This window comes from Seriola lalandi, unplaced genomic scaffold, assembly GCF_002814215.2.
Source record: "Seriola lalandi dorsalis isolate HSWRI2012SDOR001 ecotype SW California unplaced genomic scaffold, Sedor1 jcf7180002053927, whole genome shotgun sequence".
NCBI classification, from domain to species: domain Eukaryota; kingdom Metazoa; phylum Chordata; class Actinopteri; order Carangiformes; family Carangidae; genus Seriola; species Seriola lalandi.
Genome location: NW_019524480.1, coordinates 63,219 through 91,176, shown reverse-complemented (window position 1 = coordinate 91,176; position 27,958 = coordinate 63,219). Strand labels below are relative to the sequence as shown.

Below are 27,958 nucleotides of genomic sequence, written 5' to 3'. Positions count from 1 at the left end.
GGGGCATTGTTGCTTTGTCTTTAAACCAGCAGCGGAGGTCTGTGTAAAAAGGGAGAGCCGACATAATGAGTGGTCTTCATAACAGCAATAGAGCAGGATCTCTGTGTTAAAGGGGCTAGTTTTAACACCCAAATGGCATGTGTTAAGATAGCAAAAGCAAGAAAGATAAATGGTTTACATAGTTAACCAAGAGAGGATAAGCTTTTGAAATATTTACCTAAAATTAATGCACAGATGAAACAGCCAAAAGTAACAGATCAGCTGTTGAAATATTTACCTTTTGAAGTCATAAACAAACAACTGAAATAATGAACTTGAAGTAGATAAACAGCTGAGATAAGTAGCTTAAAGTAATATATACTGTTGAAATATTGAGCTAAAAATAAACATTTGAAATAGTTAGCTAAATATTGGATATAAGGTTCTTGGCAGAAAAAATGCAAATTTGACTAAACCAACATAAACACTGACAATTCAAGTTAAAGAGTACTTGAGCTCATCTGATTGGAGTGTAGGGATATGCCAGACTCCTATTCATAATTGGATGATTCAGGGAACAGGTTAACGTGTATATTAATGAAAATCAGTTATTTGACTCACATTAATGCTCCTTGCTATGTACATACATCATAATTTCCCATTCCTCATTTGAAAGCAAAAAATATCCCCATTCCAGTCAATGGGAAGTTAAGATTTCCATCCATTTCCCGGCCTTGGGGCATGTACATTCAAATATGAAAAAACATGATTAATTGAGAAGAAATGTAATCCTGCAACAGATTACAATATGTCACTCTTTACTATCTTGTAAAGTAAACGCATCAGCAGTAGCAGCACTATTTCCTTAGATTTAACCTCAGTCTTTATTCAAAGAAGTCAAGTGGTGACTTTTTGCATGGCAATTATCCCACTTGCGATGTTTTATGTGATGCATGACTTGTGGATCTGTTAGATGTTTCGTGATAAGACCCTCTGCCTTGCTGCTGAGTATTAAGCTGTTCCTCTGCCAGGCCTTACGAGGAAGGTGAAGAGATGCTTGTCTGGTAATTGGATGCAATACTTAATTTTCTAATGGAATGCCTTAAGAGGTCAAGAAGCCTTGTGTTCCTTGGGAGAATTTCTAAGCATTACACATCCCACTGGCGCAATTTAAATTCCGACTTTTGTTCTGACTTATCCTCTTAGTAAAAAAAAAATTCAACACGTAGGAGTCTTGATTTTAGTCTGGCTTGACTGCAGGGTGGTTGGAAAAGAAAAAAAGCACAACTGTTTAATAGTAAACTCACAAGCAGGCTGTCTACCTGATGCCCTTGTCACATAAAACTTGTATTAGTGCCATGCCTGGCTAGTCTATAGAGTGAGGATGTTGTTAAATGAACTTTGCAGTGTTTAATTTTGAGTAATGAAGATGCCATAACCCATTATGCTACCATTCATTTCTCCCCCTACAGAAGTAGTAGATGCAGAGAAGATGACACATCATTTCCTCATATAATGAAAGTGATTTCATTTGAATGCACAGGGTCACACAGCAAAAAAAAAAAAAATTGACAGTGAAAAATGAACAGTAGTTTTTTTTTTGAGTGTAAGGTAGGGTCATTTAGGGTAAAGCAACCTGGATTTTTTGCTCTTTTTCTGAGGAAATCTTAGGATTACCTGCCTCAAATTGGAAGGCTTGCTACAACATGCTCATCTGTAACAAGAGCCAACACAAACACATACAGCAAACCAAGACAATATCACAGCCACACTTTGTCATTACAAGAATATTTGTTCAGACAATAATATCTCCCAGTGGGTTTCTAATAATTGGACAGCTTTGTTACCATCCTTGCTCAGGGCGGCATTTCTTCAGATATCATGCATGAGTAAATATATGTCTTATTGTCCTCATTATTGTTTTGTGTTTACTGCATTTTCACATCTCAGGTCATTACACCTGCAAATATGCATGTTCTTCATATTAAAAACTGAAGACAGTGGAGACAGGTGAGAAATTAGTTTTTAAAATGTAATTTTTCCCCCTTCTCGCTCTATTTGTAGTGAGATTCTTTTTGACATTAAGCTGAGAAGTTTTTCTGAGAGACTCAGAGTTTATTCTGTGATGCTGTATCTAGGCACAGAAGTACGCTACCTTGAGCTAAATGCTAATGTTAGCATGCTCAAGGTGATAATGATAGCATGCTGATCTTTAGCAGGTATGTTTACCATGTTAACTCTCTTGATGTCATGTCACCATATTAGTGTGTTAACATGCTAACATTTGCTAATTTAGTTTAAAAAAAAAAAAATCGACCTGATGATAGAGCTTCCTGGAAACTTGATTTGAAGTTATTATAAGTCATCTCAAGGGCAACATAAATATCTGTGCTAGGGCTGCAACCAATGATTGTTTCCATTATCTGATTATTTGATTATTTCCTTGATTAATTCATATGTTGAATAGAAAATAGTCAATATAAACATCATGAGAGCTCACGTTCATGTCTTCATTGCTTTTCTTTTTTGATCAACGCAAAGACATTCAATAGACTACCATGTGAGACAGTGAATAGCAGCACATCTCAATGCTAGAGAAGCTGGAACCGTGAAATGTTTGGCATTTTGACTTGAAAAATTATGATTTATTTAGAATCAGAATAGACATTACATTACATTACATTGGTATGTGAGAATTTATATCAGAGAAAATGATTATTCAATGAATCCGAAAAATAATTAAATGATAATGAACATAATTGTTAGTTATCGCCCTAGGACAAATTACAATTGTGACAATATGGTGGTGCTGGAGGAAACTTTCAGAAAATTTCATGTCAAGCCATCCAATAGTTGTTGAGATATTTCATTATGGACCAAAGCTTGGCAAAAAAAAAAGATATTCACATCACATATTTGCAGGTACAATTTCCACCACAAGTTTTTTTTTTTTTTTTTTTTTAGTTTTCTCAGTCACAGTGAAGGCACTCCTAATTATCAGGGGTGTTTTTGTTCTGTTACAATTTATAGCTTTTGCCCTCAAGCCCCTGTGTTTTTCGTCTGACCCCGCAGTAGAAGCAGCTCATTGCTCCAGAAGACTTTCTGAACAATGTGTTGACTCAGTTTGCTTGAAGGGGGGAAGTCTGTGTGAAACATTCCCATGGAGACTTTTACCCCTGAGCTCTGTGGGCCACACTGTAGATATTTTTGATATCTTGTAGATATGTTGCAGTGATAGAAGAGGTGTTGGCACATTTTCCTTATTGACAGTTTTTGTGTAAAGCGGGGTGTATCTCTGCTGCTCGTTGCCTGTTAGATCTGCAGGGCTTCTTCTGCTCTTGTTCTGGATGCACTACGCAGAACAAGAGGCAGAGGGGGAGATGTTATGTGCAATGCAAGGGCGGATGGTTAAAAGCACTTACCTTGATGTATGGCTTCTCTCCATGTCATGATGGAGGAAGAAAATGTAATAGCCACTACTAATGAAATTATTATGCCTTAGAGGACCCATGGACCCGGGATGACGGTGACATATGCTGAATTACATAAACTCAGAGCGGGGTTGTCTCATCTTACAGAAACAAAAGACACTGATAAAAGAGCAAGATTGGGTTTGTTGTGACAGTTTCATCCGTTGTGTCTTTGAGAAAAGCAGGATAACACTATTTGTGACCTTACTTCAACAAAAGATAAATTGTCTTTTGGACGTAAGTGAATTTATTTCACATAAGCAAACACTTTCCCCTTTATAGAATACCCAAATTCATCATACACAAAAACCAGCTTGGCGCCATTGTTAAACCTCTCAGCCAAATCACGTTAGCGGTTATCCTGCCACATATGTCTGAAAGTCCTGAAGTTGTAGGGAGACTCTGTGGTGTGACAGTGCATGTTAATCTCCAACCTTTCATAGTGCTCCATCAAAGCGGACATTGGTCCATGGGTATTAAATGTGAAACCACACAGATTTGATGTGCAAGCAGGTACATAATCCTTTGTATGTATTATCTGCATTCCATGTATTCCTCCCACCGCTCTCTGCTCTGTTTAGCCAGCCGAGGCTTTAGGACCCCCCCAGAGCCAGAAGCTGAAGCAGGACAGAATTTGAAACCGTCATGCCCTCTTAATACCAACCAGGCTGTTTGGCTTATTGGAATGGGGAGCATTGCCTGCTCTGTTTCACAGTGAAGGGTTAGAAGGTCAGGTCTGTCATTATGAGTGCACAACAGCATACACGACTCTTTGCTCAACTAATGTGAAAGTATCAGCCTCGCCACGGCAATTACCAGAGATGAAGGCTACATAAGACGACTGCTGAACAAATGAAAATATCTACCTGTTAATATTTCTGTTGTTTACAGCCTAACAAGGCATACATTATTGATATTGGAGGTTAGGTAGCGGCTGTGCATTAAATCCAGACAATAATAAAGCTATTTCACATATTTCAATTAATCATGCCTCATGCAGCGTCTAATGAAGCACTTTAAGATCGATAAGTGGACGCTTTCTTGTTTACCCACGTAGAAAAGTGATTGGGCCGTGGGCTGATTCATCTCCCTCGTTCGCTGCTCTGGTCAGGGTTAGCTGTATGTGGGTTTGTTGCCAGCTCTGCTGTGCAGACCAGGATCCTTTTACCTTGAACAGGGGTGTGTTGTGGCAGCAGGTTTGATTGGTATCCTCAGGCAACACCTACAACTGTAATATGGTCATACAGATAGTATAATAGTAAACACAACTGCTCCCCCAGGACCAATGGGCTACCAAATGTTCAAAGGATTTTTTTCTTTCTGAGGCAGTTGAGGGTGGGGGCAGGGACAGGGCGGGGCTACTTTTACAGGAGAGAGAGCTCTTGTGGTGCAGACAGACAGACAGGCAGGAACTTGTACTAAAAGCTGACTGCAGTTGAGTAAATACCGGAATTTGTAGCTGCCAGCTGGGCAAATATTTCAAAATAAAAAAATAATCTAATTCACCAAATTTTCTACCAGTAGGAAGATGCTTTTAGTCTGATGGTGTGCTGCATGTTTCCATCTTGAGCCTCCTGTAGGGCTCTCTCTGTTTGCATATATAATACACTGAGCATGAGTGTTTGTCATGCGTCCTGGCGAGGGCTGCAACTAACAATTATTTCCATTACCAATTCCACTGTCACATTTCTGTCAGAAAATAAGGGGTAAATGCCCATCACATGTCCCCCAGAGCCAAAGTGACATGCAAATTGCTTTTTTTTTTATCTGGCAAACAGTCCAAACCCCCGAAGATATTTAATTTGCAATGATATAAAACAGGGAAAAGTAGCAGCAAGAGTGTTTGACATTTCTACTTGATATATGACTTCAATGATTGATTGAGAGCTGAAACAATTAGCTGATTAATGGATCAACAGAAAATTGATCACTGACAGCTTTTTATAATCGATATTTAATTTCAGTCATTTTTCAAGCAAAAAATGCCAACCAGTCTCTAGTTGGAGCTTCTTTGCTTTTCCCTCTCTTATATCACAGTAAAATAAATATCGTCACGACCGCTGGGCAGACATTTGAAGAAATCATCATGGGCTTTGAGAAATTCTGATGAGAATTTCCTTACGTTTCATAAACAAATGATTATTCAAACAACAAAAGATTCATTTGATCGATCAGTTATGAAAATGATCATCAGTTGCAGCCTAATGTTGTGAGGGTTTGTAACAGTTCTTGGCAATGGCTACAACAAACAATGAATTTCATTACTAAATAATCTGTCAAATTAAATTTTTTTCAATTAAGTAATTAATGTTTGAGTCTATAAAGTGTCTGAATAAGTTATAAATTTCATCTGAAGTTACATAGCTGAAGGTGACATTGTTTGTTTTGTCTGACAAACACGCAAAGATCTTCAATTTACAGTTATATAAAAAAAATTATATATATATATATATATATATATATATATAAAGAAAAGCAGCAAGTGTTAGATAAATGACAAAGTGAATCAGTTACTTTCTGTCAATTGATTAATCAGTTAATCGACTAATTGTTCCACCACCAGTCTTCCTCTCATCCTATTTCTTTTACTGCATGACATTAGTGCTGAGGAGCCTTTAGGCTAACAGTAAAATTGATTACAAATGATGTTCGATATCTAATCCAGAGAGCAGACACTTACACTGGAAGTCAGTCCTGTTCTAGTTGGCTGGGTTGCTTTAGGCAAGCGAGGCTGGCAGGTTTATGGCCTGTATGCAAAAAAACTGATTCCCCTGTCTGATGCGATATCTCTAGAAGAGACCTGGTGAAACGACGAGCACTTTGATGTCAAAGAGGTTGTTTTGAATGTGTCAGGAATATTTTAAAACAGCCTATTAACACATCTGGCAGAACATTTTAAGAAGTTGAAGATTTATCTCTTGCAATCAGATTTATAGATACCACTTCAAACTCTTCAGTCATTCAAAGGGCAGTATATTCATTAGACACGTTACTCACCGATAGAGGCTTCATCTGAAGTATCACGCCATCTGTTGCACCTCTTTAACCCTCACATTTATTTTATTAGACTGTAAACATTTATTTCATGATCGGTTTGACTGCATTTTCAAGCCTTAATTTGGTTAATTATACATCACTGTGATTGCTGGAGGGAAAGGGTCTACAATTTTAATTACATAGGCTGGAAAAAGAGATTTCAAACAGCAAGTCCTACCCTCTGAGAAACTGTGAGCGTTTATCTGTGCCTCATAATCTTAAACCCAGAGAAAAAACACCAGGGAACCATATGAACCATTTGATCAGATACACCTGTTATCGGGTCTCTGCTGAACTCGGATGCATGCTGCTGAAATGTTGTGAGTCTACGTGGATACGCTGAAATCCCAAAAATATACACTGCAAACATGAATCAGAGCTGCAGATGGTGTTTTCACGACATGCGTCGCCTCTTCTGTTCTTTTCTATCACACGCACCCAAGGCGTAAATGTGTGATTCTTCACGTAATGTTCTTTGTTCTCTGTTGTGTGTTATTGTCATGTAAAAAGTGTGCTTTATCCGTGCTCCTGCGACAACTGGCAGAGATCGACCAGAGATTTAAAAAAAAATTCTTTTGGATTTAAGATTCAACTCAACTTTAGCCTCCAAAAATTACTCTTGGAAATGTTTCAGCAATTGCGAGATTAACTGCCTTAAACTCAAAGCCTGTGCGATTAGCAGGGTTGTTGCATGTGGATGCAAGCTCATCATTAGGCATGAGTGAGCCGCACAAATTCAATAATGCTTGTAGGATCCTCCAGTTTAATAAAGTTTGAAGGCTCCTTGGCATATGGAGAAAGTTATCACATTTAAATTACTCTGAAATAATTAAGAATGAATGAGTGGTTTCTAATCACATGTCTGACTTAACTGAATTGAGAGTTAATAGGCCTCAGCTTTGCTGTCCTCTACACAAAAGCCACATTTGAAATAAACTGAGAAGCAAATTCAATAGGAATCCTTTCTTTGGTGCTTTTGGGTATATATGTGAAAGTACAGAGTATTGAATGACAGTTCATTCCTAAAGATTATATTGAGTTGAATTGTTTATATTTATTCTGTTGGAATTGAAGGTTACTTATCTTTGCACAAAATGTGTCCATTTTGTGGGTTTCTTTAAAATGTTGAAAAGGTTTAAATTCCCTGTTTGACCTGTCACAGCCTATAGAAGGCCTTTGAGAGAGATGCACTCAGAATGACATGGTATGGCTACTCGCACGTGTCTCAACCCTAATTAAAATGAGCGCTATCAGTGCAGGAGAGGCATTCAAGTTGGTAATGCCCGGTTTTTCCATTTTAATAGCTAGAAATTATTTGATAATCCCATTTTGTACATAAACCAGTGATTCGCTTGCAGGCTGTGTCTATTTTTAGGAAATTACTTTGAAGGGAGGGAGGGTGGGCTTTTATACCTTTTGCAGTGATGGAGTTTTTTCAAATTCTTACCTGAGAAACACGATTATCGTGACACAGCGGAGATGTGCGGATCCATTAGCTTCCCATAGTGTCTGCTACTGACTGGGAATTTAAAAAGTCTGTTTTGTTCATTCATAGCCAAGAGACTTGAGTGAGGTAATGCCAGCTCTTCTGGAAAGGAAAGGAGGAAGTCACTGTCTAAACGTTAGGCAATTAGTTGCATTAGGATGGGTTAATGGATAAGTACGAAGCGCTGTGGCTGTGCTTTGTTAATGGTGTAATGTTGCCTTTAATGGCACGTCGTTAATGGAAGTTGTTGGTGGATGTTTAGAGTCAGGATTGTGAGGTCTCCCATGATCTGCCTCAAGTCTACACACAGGCATCTCACAACCATGTCCCCCCTCGGGTCACCTGCCCTGTGCCCCTCAAATACATAATTCACAACATAATGGACATGATGTCTGAGTGCACTTACCACCCGTTCACTCCGGCAGGCTGCTGTCTTAAAAGCAGTCCCTGCACCCATGCAGCTCATCTGCTCATGCAATTTATGACATTTTTAAAGAGGGTTTTACAGACACTCGTGTGGTCGAGTGTATATAGGGGAACATTTCAAAGATTAATGATCATGCCATAAGATCAATTTCTAGGAAACCTTATGGCAAGTCATTTAGAGTGATAATCACCCTTCTTGTAATGTGCCTCTGTCCTTCCCATCTGTCTCAACCACAGAAGAGAAGCAACACATTGACTCTGCGATACTGCCAATGAAGCATATACAAAGTCTATGTGTTTGTACATGTACACATATTTTCCTTACTAATAGTGTAGACATACTATGTTCTTACGTGTAATGGTAACATTTATTCATGCTTCCTTTATCTCCATTACCAACAAAAATCCCCCCTCTGAGATATTAGTTTTCTATAAAGTGCTTTGCTGAAGCTCAACTGAACAATTTGAGTGAAATCAAAGCTGAATTGTCTGCTTTGATTGCGCTGTCAGCATCTTTAGAGCGAGACAGTCAATTAAAGGAACTTGAACATCATTTATTAAAAACACTTGACAATGCTTTCCTTTCAAAAGCTCATTTCAAACTTGGTTGCTAATCAAAGGGAAAAATGCAAGACATTTTTGAATCTGTTGCAGTTTTTTTTTTGTATTCTGTAAATCTTTAGATTATGTCTCTTATTATCCAGCTTCAAAGCTTGAATGATAGTGAATTAGGAATGATGCTGAAATTCAGATTGGTCTTGGAAATATGAGAAAATAACTAATTTTGGCAATCTACCTTGGCAGTCTGAGGTCTATTTTTTGTTTGGTGCTGTGTTTTTCCTATTACCTCGGGCAACGCTTCAGACACAATGTGGCATCATGTGGAGATATTTTTACTTCAGCCTCAGTAAAATTTATCGAAAAACTTTACAATCTTAAACACTAACAGGAAATGTCTATTCCCTCATAATCACAAACTTTCCTAATCATTTAAACTCAGCTTATTTCCCTCATCAGGAGTGTGTGGTTGGAACAACAGCCTGACCACCGTCGCCACATATTTGATTTAAATGTTGTTAAACTTTGATTGGTGCATGGAAATATGCAACATATCATCTTTCTCCAACTGAGCCCCTCCCACTTCCAATCAGTGACGAGAAGAAACACAAGTGGTGAAATGTTTCTAATTAAATAAATGTAAGTGTTTGAACTCCATTGAGTCATAGTTACAAGTGGAATCAAAAATATATTTTAGGAGCCTTGAAAACTTGCATTCAACATCACACCATTATGTTTCTTTAGGGAATTAACTATTAATTGCACAAGTGGCTTAAAAGAGCTGAAGGCAAAATAAATCCTTCCCGTCTTTTTCCCTCCTTTCTTTGTCCTCTCATCTCAATCCCTTACGAGAGACGGAAGCAGCAACGTGATCCCTCAGCAGCAGGTCTGCACAAGTACTGAGGACTCCTCGGGACGAGTCTGAAATCAGAGAAAATGGAGCCAGCATTTTCAGTCACAAGGCAACAATGGGATCCCGACAGGTGGGACTGCAGGCAATGCATTAGCCCTGTTCCCACCTGCTGTTGTCTGTAGGTGTGTGGTGACCACACATGATGCAGCAAATGAACATTGTTTTCCTTGCCTGAGGGGGAGAGATGTATCTATATGTCTCTCTAGAAGTTATGTTATTTATTTCATACTGGAAACTGCATTTTATATTCAGCAAGAGGGGGGTGTAAGGCAGGTTAAGCTATTCAATGCTCAGGTACACTGAAGTAAAAAGAATGTTATTTTCTAGAGCTTTACTCCTCTGTGCCTTTGCATTCTTCTATTTTGTAAAACCTTTTACATACATATTGGACTTTTTGCCTGTTTGTCGTGAACATGCAGGGATTATCATGGGTTCTGTGATTGGGTATTTTGTTTGCCAAGCATGAACGCTATTGTTGGTTTGGACTCGCAGTGGTCTAAAAATGTCCATGCTGCGATAGTCTATTAAGCATAATGGCTCTTGTCCTCCATAGGGCGAAGGAGGGGAGCCATTATGCTTAATAGACAAAGACTTATTATACTGTGTGTTGTATCCACCACACAGTTCTCCAGTTGCTGTCCATCCCTTTCCTTAGCAGTACACAGGCTTGTTTTTTTTTCCTGAGGTAGCAAACATGACTCCTCACAGTGTAGACTGTGAAAATGTGAGGGGTTTGTATTTATTTTATTTTACACTGATTTTTAAGGTTGTCCTGTTTTTGACAAAAAAAAAAAAAAAGTAAATTAAAAATGATTTGTCAATTTATCGATTTGTAAATCACACAAAATAAATTGCAACTGTTTTGATAACGGAACAATTGTTAAATTGCTACTAGTGTTCCCCAGTATGAGGATTGGCCACTTTTCTATTTTTGGATGAACTGCAACAGTGGGGGCAGCCCTATAATATACTATGGCTGACTGACTGACTGACTGAATGATGGAGTTACACCATTGGTCATAGCTCTTTCCAAATGAACAGCGCCTTTGACGCTACATAAACTTTTCAGACCCCTTACGCGACTGTTTCTCATGAAAGCACTTTTTGGGCAAAGCTACTTTTCATACACAAGCTCTTAACCTCTGCAGGCACACATCTCTATGCTAACTGCATAGCAGCTGAGGTGAATGAGCATCTAACTTTCTCCATGAGTGATCATTTTACAAGTAAATAAAGCTAAAATCCCAGCACAGCGTTTGTCATGATTTATGATTTAACAACAGAAACAGACAGACATGTAAATGAGAACAGCTTTATTGGAAATTCGGCTGTATTAAAATACTGTGTATGTGATCACAGAGTAGAAGAGAAGCAAACAAATAAAGGGCTGAAACACTAGGCACAGAGATGTGTAAGAGTTAAATCTTTGGAAACTGTGTTTGAAGCAACATATGCAATCATTTATTTTCTCAGTTAATCAATTTGTCCTTTCGTCATTAAAGTTTAAGAAAACAGTAAAAAAAAAAAAATGCTTGTCATAACATCCTAGAGCCCAAGGTGATAAATTTATGCTCCTGTTTTTCTGCCAGCAATAGTTGAGAAAACAATCATATCATCACATATGATAAGTTGCATGAATGATTGGAATGATTATCAACATAATTGCAGTTAATTTTCTGACAACAATGATAATTGTTTCAGTCTTGAGTAGATTGTAAAACGATCTTGTGATATCTTATTGAGGGCTATAAGTAAACAGTATCTGAAGTGGATGACTTCATTCAATGTTTGAGGACACAAAGTGAAGTCTCACCTATATGTTGCACAAGAGAATGTCTCATAAACATGAAAATAAATTGGTCTGCTGTACACTTTACCCATTCAGTATTATATTAATATCAGACAATATCATATGCTCTTTTCCATCTTAAAAGTAATAAATGTCACATTTCTAATGGAACTTATAAGTAAATATATATATATATATATATATATATATATACACATTATAAATAAGAATCTGTATAGAGTAAATCACTTATTAAAAATAAAGAAAAGACTTGACAGGCCTAGTACAGCTGTACCATAGATGGAGCCTATGGGCAACATTGTCAGAAAATGAAACCTTTGTCCCAAGTCTGTCCATAAATGGACCTTTTTTTCAGATTGGTTCCCTCTAAAAGACCCTCACTCCGCTCTGAAGGTCAACAGACGCAGGGCAATATCTTTAGGGTGTTGGGTAGCTTTTTGTGCCTTGAAGCAGATGGTGTGGCGTAAATTGAGGTTCGGGAAATGGCTCTAAATCTACACGTCACAGACTCTGTGCAGTTCCTTTCACATAATATGGCTTTTGTCAATCCCAAAGTATTTGAACAAGATCATACCTGCTGCTTACTTTGGAAAAATAGATTAATTTAGGCAGCTTGTCAACGTCAGCATTAGAGCTGAAACAATTTTGAGCAATTATTCAACAATTAATTTTATAATTGATGAAACATTTCACCTGTTTATCAAGCAGTTTATCAAACGACAGATATTCTTTGGTTGCAGCTTCAAATAGACTATGCAATGATTTGTTGCTTTTCGTTGTCTTGGGTTTTGGATCGTTGATTCCATAAAATAAGGCGACTGAAGATGTCACAAAACTGCTAATAACAAATCGGGCTTGTGAATAATGAAAACATTGTATTGACCCAAATATAGGACAACCCTGCTTATGAGCCAACTCGCCCCGATCACAAATATTAACCTCGTGGAGGCACTCCATGAGGAAAATCAGAGAATCACCAAAGTAATTCGGATGCTTCTGGAGACCATGAATGTCGGAGAAATCAGTTTAAAAGTTGAAATATTTCAGTCTTTACCAAAGTGGTGGACCAGCTGACTAACCGACATGAGGTCATGTCCATCCCTTGAGCCAAAAAAAGTGTGTAGTCAACCCACAAAAGTGAGAGAGAGAATGTATTGAAAAATACCACCCTGCTCTCACTGTGACATACACACACAACAGAGCATACAGGACAATTTGTTGTGCACCCTTCAGTCACTCAGTCCTGGAATTTATTTATTTATTTATTTTTTGTGTAGCCAGCTGTCGACAGTCCGGAAAAAATATACAGGCCGATGCCCTTAGTTTTATGCTATAAAGACACTGACAGGCAATTACAGTAGGCAGGAAAAAGCAAAATTATAGAGCCCACAATGTCGACGATTGGAATGGTGCTTCCATGGTTCAGCCTGCAACAAAAAGAGAAACCGTGTGAAAGGGATGTTGTGCAAGTGCGCTGTCACTTATCCATCAGTGACATGATTACATCCCTTCCCTTGAGAAAGACAGATGCAGATAGTGAGGATGTAGCGATGGAGTTAAAAAGAGCTGCTAGCTGGTTTGGAAGACTGCCCCAGCATGAACCGATACTGTAACAGAATTTAAATACAGTCATATGCTTGTAATAGTCAGTAACGCAGAGTGAACAGAGTGACAAAACAGCAGCCTATAGAGCTCATATATATTACTGAATAGCTACAAGGACGCTTTGGGGGCCCTGGTGGGAGAGAGTCATTTTCCCTAAACCGTCCGACACCTCTCCGCATGACAGAAGTCCCTCTATTTTTTGTGACAGCAAGCAATGAGAGATTTAGCTTATTAAATCACTGATCTCTTCTCATTTCAGTTACTTGATATGGCTAATCAAAATTCAGCACTTGTTAAATTATTAAAGGAAAGACAAGGATGAGAACCAGAATGTCACGGAAGGTTAGGTTTTCTTTGATTTCTCGCTTCTTAGGCAAGCACCACTCACTATAAGAATCTAGCCTTTCCTCAAGTGTTATTGATCTAGTTGAAGTGGTTCTGTCTGCCCCCTCACTGCTGAACCGCTTCTGAAGCGAGGCTATTTGCCATCAAGTCTTTGTGGACATGCGCCATGGGATCTCCATTCACTGCACAATCCTCATTTTCAGCGCTTAATAAGTTTGGGCCTCCGTTTTCTTTTGGATGTTGCAGCTGAAAGACGTGCGCACACACTCCAGGCACACACGCAAATACAAATGGGAGGGCATAAGGTAGCAAAACAGGGATATAGAGACTAGTGTGGGGAGGCGGCTGATTTCCCTGGTGAGCTTATATCTGAGCTGTCGTCACCTGTCTCTTCTCAGGGATAGAGGCGCCTTAATCAGGAACATGAAAGTATCTCCTGTGGTGCTGCCTCCTGTCACTGTCTCTCGCCTGTCTATTACTTGATTTACCATCGCCAGAGTATTAGCTAATTTTTTGTGTCCAGTATGAGAACTCTGCTTTTAAAAATGCAGGGGAATTCACAGAAAACCTGGCCAGCCACGTTATTTTTGGGCTCAGAGGACCAAAGTGCCAATGAATGATTTCTAAATGACACAGACCCAAATCTTTTGCTTGAGGTCCTGGACGCTCTGAGCTCTATTTACCAGCTTAAAAAACATATTCGATATGTTTTAAACAGCTTGATACTTCATGAGTTTAACTAATTTAATAAGAATTGCTTATAAACACAGTTTTGAAAGTGATGACATGTTCCTGAAGTCTCGTATTAAAAAAAAAAAAAAACTTCACACATTACACATTACCTCTCTTTGGAGTCTGAGAAATCCTAGCTTTAAAATATGGATAAATGCAATGGTTTTTCAGATGTGTTATATCTGTAATTGGTGTTGACAGTAGTTTTTGCAGCGCACTATCCCTCACAAATCCCAAATAAATCTAGTTCTGTTTTGGGGTTTTTTAAAAGATTTCTCATCACCTCAGTGGTTAAACTGACCCAGAACATGAGTGACGTCCTTATAATCTCTGTTCATGTATGGCTTCCTGGCCAACAAAAGAAATACATGTCTGGTCATGCGTATTCCATATAGCATAACATTTTCAAGTTTTCCTTAATTTGTGTAATAACAACGCTATGTACACACTCATCAGCGGGGGAACCCAAACAATTAAGAAATGATCCAATCACAAAGAAACACAAGGGTTAAACTGTCTTTCATTCATTGTCATCATATAGACAGCTGTTAGAATAGATCATCTTTTTGTACGCTTTGTGTGCGTGCATTTGTTTCTCAATGTTCAAGTCACACTGTTCACCTACTTTTGTTGCACAGGATTACCTTATCTCAATAAGCAGCAGGAGCTTTGTCTCCTGTAACTCAACATGTGTGCTTAGTTCTCATTGTGTAGCAGTGTAATCTGTGCAGATAAAGCTTTCTCCTTAATACAGACTCTTTTAAAGTTCTCAGAGAGACTGAACACGGCTTTATTTGAATATTCAAAAATGCCTATTTAAATTTGAAATGTAAGGAGTCCATTATACAGGAAGAGCGATAACCTTTCCAACACTGCAGTGCATGCAGCGTAACCTGAATATAACTGACTCTTATTATTTAACCACTGCAAGATTCAGCAGAGCAGGCTGTGTTGCACTCTCTCCTGAGAAGTCTCGACACTAAGGCACGGCATATGTAGACCTGGTTGGCAACCAGATTCAGAAAAACATTTGGATGTTTGCTCAACCATCAGTGTTCTGGCACCAACAGGTGCACCCAGGTGTAGCACATAATCAAGTTGCTGACAGATTATTTTGGACACCCTTAAATAACTCCTGAGGTGAAGTGTAGGAGTTTAACATCAGATGTGACACATATGCAAAACCATATGCCCGTGTCTTGCACAGAGAGCTCATTAACTGCCTCCCCTTAATAGATTCACAATGTCTCCATTTTCCTTTTTCTGCCCAGCGTGTGCAGTCGTTTCAGGCTGGACCAGAGACCTGCACATCTGAATGAAGCCCATTCAAGCATGAGAGTCAGTTTCATTAGATTAACATTAGAAAGGCAAAACAAGGCAGTGTGGCGTAGCTCCATCATAATGCTGTGTTCGCACCAGCAATCTGCGTTACTGTTTCAGGTGGATCGGGCTGATGTACACCCGGCTGCCAAAAGCTGGATGTTAGCAGGTACCAATTTACGGTCCAACAAACTGCCCATTTGCCACTCTTAGTTGGAGAGATGGAGCGTACAGTGCGGCTGCTTTTCAGCTGCATGACAATCAAATCTAACTGAATCAGACACTTAAGAAAATAATTATTCATGAATACATCAGAAAATGGGCAAATACCTGAAGTTGTGCAAGACACCAGGTGATTTTGACGTAGGAAAATGACTTACTGAGCTTTTAAGCCTTTTAATTCACTTTATAATACTAGAGGAACCGATTCTGGGTGTGGCAAATCACAGACAATGAGAAGCATCACTGCAGGAAATAGTTTTAATTGCACTTCAGTTGACTAGTGACAGAGCTTATCCCTGTGTTTGGTGATGAATTCCTGGGAAAACTGTCAGCAGCTGAAATGTAGTGAGGTTTGTTTTGTCCCGTGCTGTCAGCATTAAATGTCGCTGAGCCTTATTTAAATGCAGGGTTGGTATATCTATGTGGGTGAAGTGCTGTGGTGGTGCAATGGGTTTCTCAGATAGTTTTTATTAGGTGGGTTTCACTTCTTTGATGCTCACTTAAGCAGTCCCTGCTTCAGGGATAAAGCTGATAATAGCCATAATAGTCATCAACACGAATATAACTTGCACCTTTTTTAAATCCCATTTGTTCTCGCCTGTGTATATTTAGCTTCCTGTCTATGTACCTGTAAAAACACCCATCAGTCTAGCTCTTTTCATACGTATGTCATAGTGAATTATAGACTTCAGTCTACCCAGCAACAGCCAAGGTTTTTTTCTTTTTTTTTTTTTTTTTTTTGGGTGATTTATTGAGTTACAGTTTGTTATGACCCGCGCAGGAATCTGGTCTTTTCCAACAGAATAAGATTTTATTTGTGGGGTATTGTACCATATATAATACTATATAGTATCATGTAATCATTACTGTATATAAGGTATGAGGTGGGCCACTGCAAATATTTTAATTGTCAGGTACTTTGTCACACATAAGTAACTGAACAGTGCATAAGGCTCTATGTGTGTGTTTTCTCCCACTTGTTGCTTCTGCCCTCTCCCACAGCAGCATGTTGGCTTCTGTCCTCCTCCTCCTCTCCTACATCTCTCTCTTCATTAGCTACAGCAATCCTTTTCCTGACCCTCTCTCTCTCTGCTTCAGCTGCAGCAGCGCTGGTTGTAGCCTGGAAATATACAAAACAAATTTAATTGGATAGTTAATCACAGCGGTCTAACTGCTCAGCTTTCCCACGAGTGTGCTCTTAAGTCTCTAGATACTTTCGCTAATACCTTTGGTACAGACTGGTCAGAGTTGAAGAATTAACATTACCGTTAGCCACTTGCACAGGCAGTCGATACTGACTAGCCTAGCTAGCCGTGTTAACGTGCATACACTACCATGACGCGCAAATAGAGATCATTAAAAGTCAGCAATGTATTAAAAAAAAAGAATCACTTAGTATCTATGACAGCCACATTTCAGTAACATTCATGGTGTTATTTGGCTAAAAAGTGTTTGTCACATAGATAAGCAAACAAACAAGATAACAACAAGAGTGTTGATTTGGAGGCTTTAGAGGTGCTAGCAGGCAAATTTGGACAGAGCCCGAGTCAGTTTTGAAACTCGGCAGCAGCTTCATATTTCAATCTTCTTGTATATTTCTCTGCAAGAGAAATAATTGTTTTTTCCAGAATGCCAGAGTGAGAACAGTGGCCACAGGGCAGAGAAGCCATATAAGTAATAGCAACAGCTGAAAACAACTTGGAGCATAAGGCGGCCCCGCCTTGTTTCTAATCACTTTGTCTGTTGTTTGTCGTCTGCTTGCTGGAGTGTCTTTACAGATGGTGGTTAGTTCAGTGTCAGACTTGATGTTGTTTGAGAGTTGACAGCTCAAAACGATGACTGAAAAGTGTGAACTGAGTGTCAGGAGGACGGCAGCGGCAGCAGACTGTTGACTTGAGGCAAAACTGTTTGATATGTTTGTATCTTTAGAAAAGTGATACATCAGACTGGTACATAACTATTTTATGAACTTGTTTAATTGTCTCGATGTTGAAAACGACACTCGACGACGGGGGGGTTTAACATGTGGGAAACAAAACAGACGTTTGCGCGCCTTCTGAACTTGCCCGCTTACATTCCACTGTGCAAATATGCCTTCAGGGTCCCAGTTGTTACTTTGTCCTGATGTAGACAATGGTAACCATAGTAAAAGTATTTACTTTCATTCAAACAGGATTCAAATGAGTATCACACACAAAGCAAATGAATTGACTGCGCCATCTTTGCACCACTCCGAGGAAATCTTTAAAAGTCTGATGAGGGAAAGAGAGAGTACAACTTTTGTTTCAGTGCAGAAATGACATTATAGTTTGCAGCTGGTTCTTTGTGCATGAATATAATCAGACAATTTCGGGGTTGAATGCACACAGAATATTCAAGCATCTTAATTGTTTGGCACTTTTCCTGTAAATACACAAATGTTATTTGTCAGTGATTCAGCCGATAGAAATTACTCTCATTCACTTTACTGAGCTGCTGACTAGCTGTTTTGGATTTTAGCTGTCAGATGTTCGTTTCCACACAACCACTTGTGCGTTTTCCTCAGCCTGAACTCTGAGAGGTCTGAAATGTGAATGTGAATACAAAAAACTGAGCAACACCTCATTTTCAGTCGGGCCGTGGCAGTCTCTTCTTCCCTGCAGCCCTCTAACCCCTCGTAGCAGCCCATTGAGAGGCTTCTGCTTGCACCCTCCTCCCATCCCCCTCTCAAGCACTTTGTCTCCATGGCGATATTTTCAATGAAATTTAGGGCAGGAAAGGTTGTTTTCTTTCCAAAGGAGCTGTAAAATTAACAGAACTCTATAGAAACGGCTATTCTTGGTGTTTTTAAGCAAACAATAAGTGGTATTGATGAATGTTGGTCAATTAAATACAGGAAGGGAGGACTCTTGAAGCATTCGCAGTAATAACGGATTTCGATTTTCAGTCAAAAACTTTCATGCTGTGTTGGAGCTGACCAGATTTGCCCCTCTGAAAAAGTAACTGACGAATGTGGCTTTGCTTTTCTCTTTCCCAGTCAGCGGTTTGGACACCGTTATCGGCATATACGGGGAAACACTCGAGATCCCATGCAACATAAAAGCAGACGACGCCATCATCACTAAATGGAAATATGTAAGTCACGGCAGAGGTCAATGGATTCAAAATGGTGAAGGCCGTCTGACACCCACTTATCATGTCTGAGCCACACCCAGTCTGAGAGCATATGCTGTGCATTAGACCATGCATCTGTCCCTCCATATGACAGTGCACGAGCTGAGGGTGGGGAACAAAACACTGTGCTTTTATTTGAATTGGATCCCAGTGCCATATGTGACAGGCATGTAACAAGTGCACTCTCCTCTGCTTTCCAGGACAAAGGAGAAGGTCTTCCAGGAGACCTGCTGGTCAAGCAGACAAACCAGAATGCCGTAATCACAGCCACTGATGAATACAAGGACCGTGTGAGCATGGCCGAGAACTCCAGCCTGCTGCTTTCTGCAGCCAGGCTGACTGACCAGCGGACTTTCACCTGCATGGTGGTGGCTAGTGCAGACATCACAGAATACCCAGTTAATGTGGTGATCTACAGTGAGTACAAGCTGTCACAGGTCTAAAATAACTTTCCTTTTTCCTTCAGGTAAGGTGCTGCTGTAACTGACAAAAGCAACACGCAGCACACGAATCACTTACAATAACATCCTGCTCTTTAACACGTTTTTTTTTTTTTTTTCAAATGTGTTTCAGAGATGCCAGAAGGCCTGGAGATTTCTGACAAAGCGGAGGAACTAGAGATTGGCAAACTTACTAAGGTGGGGTTTTTAATGATAAACATTGCTTATACCTACATTATTTTAAGCAGTAAATTATCATGGGAAATCCCTTGCTTGAGCGAAGGTATCTTGAGGCATAGCAGAGACCACGTTACTACAGTAATGAGTTCTTTGAAGTGATTCTCATGAATTAGTAAAGAGAAGAATCCCCCTCCTGCAATTAAAATACCCAAAGGATCTGAGGGGCTTTAGAAATGCTTTGGGCATTTCAGGGTCTATTGCGCAGAAAACTCCTCAGTCCTCAAATGGTGGCGAGGCACTAAAAAGCTCATTTGCTCAGATGTTTAGTCATTTATAAAGATTCATGAAATGATGATTATTTTTTTCAATACTTTTGTCTCCGAGTGCAGGTTTTCTTTTTCCTCAAGTTGTGATCTTTTTTTTTTGTTTTGTTCCACAGCTAGGAACATGTGTTGCACAGGATGCCAATCCAGCTGCAAACATCACGTGGTTAAAGAACAATAAACCTCTGGTGGCTGATGGGAAAGGTGTGTGTTCCTCATCTTGTTGCATGTCCTTAAATGCTACTAAAACAGCTCTTTGGAGTGGTTTGGGCAAGTTTGACATTTATAAACAGCGCACAGACAGATGTTTTTATTCTTTCTGACTGGGAAAGTCGCTCTAAATTATCCTTCAGTGATGAATTGCGCTGTGCCTCATCGACAGTGTGAGTACAGCGTTTTGGTCATTACGCCATTGTTTTCTTGTTTGGGGTTTTCAGACAGAGTTGTTTGTTTTCTGTCTAGGGATTTCCATCCAAGCCTCTGTGCTGGTAGACCCTGTTACTGGCCTCTCAACCACTTCCTCCATACTGGAGTACTCGGCCGAGAAGGAAGACACGAACGCTCAGTTCACCTGCAGCACTCAGCACACTGGGGGCGCAGAGCTGGTTTCCTCTCCAGCGACCTTCACCATCACATGTGAGTCACAAAACTCTGCCAACAACATACGCTGAACATACTTTCTGTTTGCAGACGAGCAATTTCGGCACAAATTAAGAGACTAAAATGTTGGTTGGTGATGACTTTTTTTTTTCAGTTTTATCATCACTTATTTGATTTATTTGCTTCTCCTCTAACTTTTGCAAGGAAACTGAAAAAATATATTTACCAAAAAAGTCGAACTGTTCCTTGGCATATGTATCTCTCAATTGTCCATCACCTTAGGTTTTTTGGCACAGATCCAAATGCAGCTGCAGACTAGAAATCCTTAGGAAAAAATAGACAGTTGAAGGAAGTAGATTCTCTTTGAGTACGCTCCAGTTTTGTTGAAAATATGAGAAGTTAAAAAAACAACACTGCAGCAGAGAGGTTTTCTACTTTTAGAAAATCACTCTGACCATATAAGAATATTTTATTAGTATCTGTGCCTTTTTTCTTTCCCATATTGTATAGAGTCAAATCTCAATGTGTTTTTTGATTATAAAGCAGATCATGGTGCTATATTTATCAGAAGAGAGGCTCTTCTGATTGGATCTCCAACCTCTTGTTAGTATAGCTCCAGACAATACATTGAGATGGTTTTTGGTTCTTAAAACTACAAATATATCTTGTTATTGATATTAACACACAAAACACCAGGAAATTGTAAAATATGGGACAGTTAACACTTTATAAACACTTCTTTTTGTGCTTTTTGTTGTCAAAAAAGCACCACTGTTAAACAGCGGAGCTTATTTCAATTCTGAGCTTCAGTCATTAAAATGTTTTATCGACTGTAATGAGGTTTTGTGATATATTTGGCAAGTGCAGCTGCCAAATGTTATTTAATATGACTTAAAAATACAGTCAAAGTAACACTAGTCTGACAATTTGATTAGAGTCACATATTTTCAACATCACATGCAGTTATTCGCCAGGCTTTTCAGGGTTCTTTTCAGCAGCGGCTCCTGACCCACAAGCTCTCAAAGAAGACCACAAAAAACGGACTAAAACTGCCGCCTGTGTAATTTTTCTGTCTACACTAATACTTTTCCCTGTAATTCTTTTAGTTCTAGCCAAGACAGAAATCTGAAATGGCATCTTTTATTTTATATAAAATGAGGTGTGGATTGTGTAACTCTGTAGTGGAATTTATACCAAACGCAACATTAAATATTGAAGTTACCTGGAAAACATGGCCTGAAAGTAGAACTTATCAATGCTGGAACACTTTCTTACATGAAATGTGAAGAGTTTGACTCAGATGGAGCAGAAACATTGAGCTTTGAAAGGATTGTTTGGTTGAGAGAATATGACTTCAATTCAACCATCTCCTCAGCTGGATTTTGAAGTTGGTCATGACCAGTACTGATGCACAAAGTCAGAGCTCTCTGTAGTGCACTGCCACAGTTGGTATCTGCAGTCCTCGCAGTCAGCCGTACGCTGCACTTGTTACTCCGGCCACACTCACATACATACATCCCCTCTCTGACCTTCTATCTCCCATTTTCTGCCCAGACTCCACAGAAAACATTGTCCTTCAGGTCATTGCTCAGGACCCCCTCGTAGAAGGAGACAATGTGACTCTGAAGTGCGTTGCAGATGGTAACCCAGCTCCTACCAGCTTTAACTTCCACCTTAAGGTACACATCCTCATCAATATCTCACCAAAAACAGAAATTCCTTCTATTCCTGCTACTATTGCATCTATAGATTTATGATGCCACCTCTTCTTTCCTCTTATAAGGCTTCCTAGACTAATCACTGTTTTTCTGATTGTGTGTCTTTGAAGGAAGAAATGGTGAAAGTGGAAAATGCAGACACTTACACCATCATGAATGTTTCACGTGACGCCAGTGGTGAATACAAATGCTCCCTCATTGACAACCCCATGTTGGAAGCATCTGAGGACATCACAGTAAACTGTAAGAAACCAAGATATTGATACACTGTGTGACTGAATATTTGAAATTACTGAAGTTATGCCACCCACCAGCATTAATGTCTGTGTAATTTCTTTTCTACCTACACCTATTACAATGAAAGTGGGAAGTGTGTGTTAGAGAAAAGAAAGTCGTAATGCATCTCTTTGCCAGCCTACTTGTCTTCCTGTGCATTGTGGGGAAAAGTGTTATGTCAATCGCTCTGCCTCTAATAAGCTGAATCTGCAGGGCTGTGAGCCAAGTGCAGGGCTATATGGTTAACAGCAGGAATGTTTCAACCCTCATCAGGCCTCTGAACCGTGTTTTCACCACTTTCCTCTCTCTTTTTAGACTTAGACATCAATTTAAGCCCCTCTGGGAACATCGTGAAGAGAGCTGGTGAGGCCTTAAATCTAACTCTCCGGATTGATGCTTCCGGAGAACCAAAGGTCTCCTGGACAAAGGTAAAAAGCAATTGTTTAAACTGCAAAGTAAGTGAATGAATGAAGAAAAGTTTGTGCTTTTTATTGACAGTGCTGATATTTTATCATTCAATTCAGGACAATGTTAAAATGGATAAAGAGCCTAAGTTTAAAACGCTGAGTTACTCGGACTCCGGTCGGTACGAGTGCGAGGTGGCAATGGGGCTCCTCAGCCGAAAAGCTTCTGTTGAGCTGCTTGTTGAAGGTAAGGGTTTAAACCAAACTCGGAGATTTGGGGAACTAAGCTTATTTGCTTTGTTGCTAAGAGCGAGATGAGAATATTGATACCATTCACATACCTGTACAGCAAAGATGAAGCTACAGCCAGTGGTGTCTTATCTTTTCATCAGACTCTCGGCAAGAAAGCAAATAACCATGACCAATCATTTTCTCATTCAGATGTATCTGAAGAATTACATCCTCTTGCAGGTGCTCCAGTCATCAAACAGCTGTCCAAACGCCGCGGTGAAGATGGCCAACATAAAGTCTTGATTTGTGAGGCTGAAGGTTCCCCAAAGCCAGCTGTTACCTGGAGCATCAATGGCACCTCGGTATGCAAACTCACACTCTTGCACTGATAATTGTTACAATGTCAGAAGGTCATAACCATCAATTTCATTTAACTCAACAAATATTTATCTCACCTTCACAAAATTCAGTGAGATTCCCAGCACAGTTACATGCAGGATTTTGTCGATAGACACAGTTAACAAAATCAAACTCCAGTATACTTGCTTGTGTCTGAGTTTATTCGTGGTGTTCATGCTAGGGCTTTCACAATATCAGACCACATCGATCACCACACGATTATCGTGGCCAAAATAATCCACGAAAACAATATTGTCTGTATGATGATATAGAACGGTATCTATAGAAAATTTTAAGATAATAATAATGATGATAATGGTAATTCTGATAATAATAATGTTATCAAATTCGTCTTTAGCTTTGTTTGTTGTGTGTTTTGCCTCTTTTTTGGCGAATGAAATGGAGAGTAAGGAGTCTCCAGAGTCTGTAACCATAACTGTACAAAAGCACACACGACGAACAGTTACACTTCACATATTCACAGTATAGTGAAAGGGCAACCAGATGAACGTATAAACTAAAAAACAACAAGGCCGAACATTTGCCATCATGATAATATCTTATGTGTATTATCAACACAATATCAGTTTTTCATCAATAGCAGTATATTTTAACATCCCTAGTCCACACCAGGGGGATGAGCGTTGGAGTTGTGCTGATGCAACTAAAAAACTCTGTAAACTGAATAAAAAAAAAACATACTGTGGGAACATGGTTTTTGGTTGACAAACAACCCTTTTACCTTTGCCAAGTTTGTCCACTGCCACTGTGTATAGCCCATACCATAATTCCCCACTTTTTTTCAATGACGTATTGTTTACAAGCACAGTTTAACATTGTAATCCTTAAGATTTCGACCCTGGTTTATTTGGCAATGTCCCCGGTTACCATAGTAACAGTAATTGTGTTTTAATACTACAGTAAACAGTTGTGGAGCGGGTGCTTTATCAAACATACAACAGAAGAGCAACTGGTGCATATGTTTACAGCTCAACCAAGCAAACTCGAGTAATATTACCGACAGCAAAGCTGAGTTATGTGCTGCATCGTTTTTTTGTGAATCACTTGTGCATAGGTAGGCCGTTTGAATAGCCACTAACGATGAAGAATACTTAATTAATTAATGTAAATACGACGGGCTGTTGCAGAAAAAAATCTCGACCATACATCATATCAAAATCAGGCTTCGATTTAATCAAAATGTCAAGGATTATAACTTTAAAGCTGAAATCTGTATCTCTTGACTTGCTGACACCCACTGAAGCCTGTCCTTTGTTTGAACCAGCTATTGCAAAACCTAGAAAATGTGAAGTTTGACACCGCTGAATAACTGAGCCTAAAAAATTACCGTTACTGTCATCTAAGACAATTTACAAGACAACAAGCCATAACAAGTTGATTTTTTTAATTTCATATTGTAGAGAAAGAGTTTCCCCCTATAAGCTTGATTAAAACAAACAAGATGGATATCAGCTTTAACAAGTGGCTGCACATCCTGGTTAAGTTTTCAAATTATCACATAATTTAAGATGCTTTGAATGTTCCCTTCCTTTTTCAATTTAAGGCCATCATTCTTTTTCAGATAACTCAATACTGGTTGTCATTGAAATTAAATAAAATTGTATTTGTATGGCCCTCAATCATAGCAAAGGTTTATATAGAACAGGTCTAGACTCTTTATAATATTGCTTGCAGCAGAGACCTGACAGTCCCCCATGAGCAAGCACTTGGAAGAAGTGGCAAAGAAAAATTCCTTTTTAAGGGGCAGAAACAGAACAGAACAGAACCCGGCTCATGGTGGGCGGCCATCTGCCTCAACCGGTTGGGTTGGGGGGCGGAGGGCTCAAATTCAAATGTAAAGTATCAACAGGTTTGTCTTGTTCAACAGCTGCTGTGACATCTCATCTTTGGACAGCATCTAAAGTAGCTCAGACATATTGAAAATTATTTCTATCAGCAGCCAGTGAATGGTTTTGATACACTTTGATACACTTTGTGGATATAGTATATTTTGAGCTATTTAGGTGTCATCAAACAATTTCTTAAAATACATTTGTTCCTGCACTGAATGCGCGGACACTATAAACACTTCCAGAAGCAGCAAAGACAAACCACCAACATGATCATGTGGTCGTTTTAATGTAATGGTATTGTTTCCCTCAGAACAAACCTATGAATAACATGAGCACCGATGTGAAGTGATGTGACTAAACACAGACTGTCTGTTTAAGGCCTCCTCCCTCTGGATTCTGTGGGCGAGCGAAAATAATTCAAGGTTTGCCAGTGTCTTGGTCCTGAGATAGTTCATGCTTTGCTTTTGTCGCTCTCTCTGTACTGCAGAATGACTGAATACGCTCTGTCATGAGCATGGCGGTTTGCGCTGTTAGTATTTTTTCCCCAGCTGTCACAATTTTGAACTTATCTCGTCCAAACATTTCTAGGTGGTTGTGCTCAGTGTTTTGGAAGAGTAAATTTCTTCATTTTCTCTGAGGTTCAAGCACAGTATTTTGCACCAGACTGTCATGAAGACAAAAATTGTCTAGTTCTTAAATGGACCTTTTTTTTCATCCTTTGTTTCTGTCGTATACCTGTGTGCACACTGATAGCAGAACCACTCACTGACACAGTGTGAATTACATATGAACCCGAGGGCTTGTGTGGGATGGTTAGAATTCTTTTCAGTCTATTCAGTCACTGTCTCACCGCAAAAATGACCTCAAAAACCTGAACCTGTGTGTAATAATTAATCAATTCCAAAGGTGCACAGGACTCTTTCACCAGGGGACAATGCATTTTGGAGATAACACACATTTCTACATTTCAGTCAAAGTTTATTTTTTCTCCTTTCAGCATATCCTTTAAAGCCTATTCAGTGAGAGAATAATTTAAGACTTGAATACAGGCTCAGTAATGGGTATTTACAAAATTGCCACATCCTTTTGTATATGTAGAGGATGTGAAAAGGGTGTTGCCACTTTGTCTTTGTGTCTGGGGTTTTCCTCTGAGACTGAAGTGTCTATATCCCAGAGGCACACATGCTGTGTCTTTGTCAAGAAAAGCCTGAGTCATTTGGCGGACCAACATCGCCTCCTAGTGGTACATACAGTTCTAACATGTGTGGGTTTTTTTCTGTTTTTGATCAGCCTGATGAGAGTCCCTTCGTCAATGGAAAGATCACACACAAGATCACAGTTGTGCCTTCTGCAAATCTAACTGTCTCTTGTACAGTGACCAATGAGTTTGGCATGGACACCAGAGCTATAAACGTGTCATCCTGTAAGTACAAAGTGGTAATATGGTTCTCTCATCTCTGTCCACTAAAGCCAAACTACGTAATCTGTCTTTGTAAATGTTTTTCCTACTCTGCTCACAACTCTTTCTGTCTGCATGCTGACTTGACATAATGTTGAAATGCTTTAATAAAACTACAATAATTCAGCAGGTATGTACTTGAGGGTAAACCCATCTAATTTAGGATATTTTATCTGTGGACTTTTCACACACCATTCAGGGCTTTCATGACATTTGTGACATTCACTGACATAAACTTTGTATAATCAACCAATTAGTTGACTTTATTTCAGACTTGTAGTCCAAATTATGGAAAGATAAGTGATATGATATCAGAAGAAAAACATAATTAGATACATTTAAAAGCAAAGATTAATGCTGCTTCTGCGGTATGAACAGATTTTGCTTTGTTTACAGTAATATCTGTGGTGGTTTGCCTTTTGATGATCACTGAATGAACATCTGACTTTTTTTATCATCTCCTATGTCACTGTCAAAACGGAACTGATGCATGCACTTAGCACTTTTTGTACACACTGTTGTCCCAAAGCATGCAGTGTTAATACCATCCTCTGCTTTCTTGCTTACTCATTCCTGTGTGTTTGGGACACTCACACACCTCGCTCGGTGTGTGTATGTTGGGATGCTGGGTTTAATCTGTTCCCTCTTTGGACTATTTGCATGCAAAAGTAGAATAGAAGTAGAATAGCAATTTTCCTGGACATCAGTCTTGATTTTGTATTTTTTTTTTTCTTTTGGTTGGACGTTAATTTTATTTTATATCTGATTTCAGTATTTGTGGAGGTGAGAATGGATAAACAAGGTAAGTTGTAGCAGTCTTCTTGCTTGTAAGAAACGGGAGGGGTGGGGTGAGTAAAGACTATGGGGGGATCAAATGTTGCTCACTGAAAGAAGGATCTTTATCAAATATTTACTTTCAACATCACCTTGGAGTGTGCTACGGGAAATACAATATTTGGACAGTGTTTCTGTAGATAAAATACAGTTATGAAGGAGGAAGAGGAATGGAGCTACCAGCAT

The 27,958-nt window shown here is 39.2% G+C and overlaps 1 protein-coding gene across 2 annotated transcripts in view; it reads left to right on the top strand.

Annotated features, from left to right (window-relative positions):
- Positions 1 to 27,958, top strand: part of LOC111652151 (CD166 antigen homolog A-like) — a 38,847-nt gene that overhangs the window by 7,925 nt on the left and 2,964 nt on the right. Inside the window, exons 2-13 of one of the 2 annotated variants that reach the window (XM_023402317.2) lie at positions 18,919 to 19,016; positions 19,256 to 19,472; positions 19,629 to 19,693; positions 20,115 to 20,202; positions 20,461 to 20,634; positions 22,153 to 22,277; positions 22,427 to 22,559; positions 22,908 to 23,020; positions 23,117 to 23,243; positions 23,468 to 23,589; positions 26,770 to 26,902; positions 27,711 to 27,740. In XM_023402317.2, the coding sequence (XP_023258085.1) occupies positions 18,919 to 19,016; positions 19,256 to 19,472; positions 19,629 to 19,693; positions 20,115 to 20,202; positions 20,461 to 20,634; positions 22,153 to 22,277; positions 22,427 to 22,559; positions 22,908 to 23,020; positions 23,117 to 23,243; positions 23,468 to 23,589; positions 26,770 to 26,902; positions 27,711 to 27,740 (1,425 nt within the window). The remainder of the gene's footprint in view (positions 1 to 18,918; positions 19,017 to 19,255; positions 19,473 to 19,628; positions 19,694 to 20,114; positions 20,203 to 20,460; positions 20,635 to 22,152; positions 22,278 to 22,426; positions 22,560 to 22,907; positions 23,021 to 23,116; positions 23,244 to 23,467; positions 23,590 to 26,769; positions 26,903 to 27,710; positions 27,741 to 27,958) is intronic. The other variant, XM_023402318.2, reaches the window with a different exon arrangement.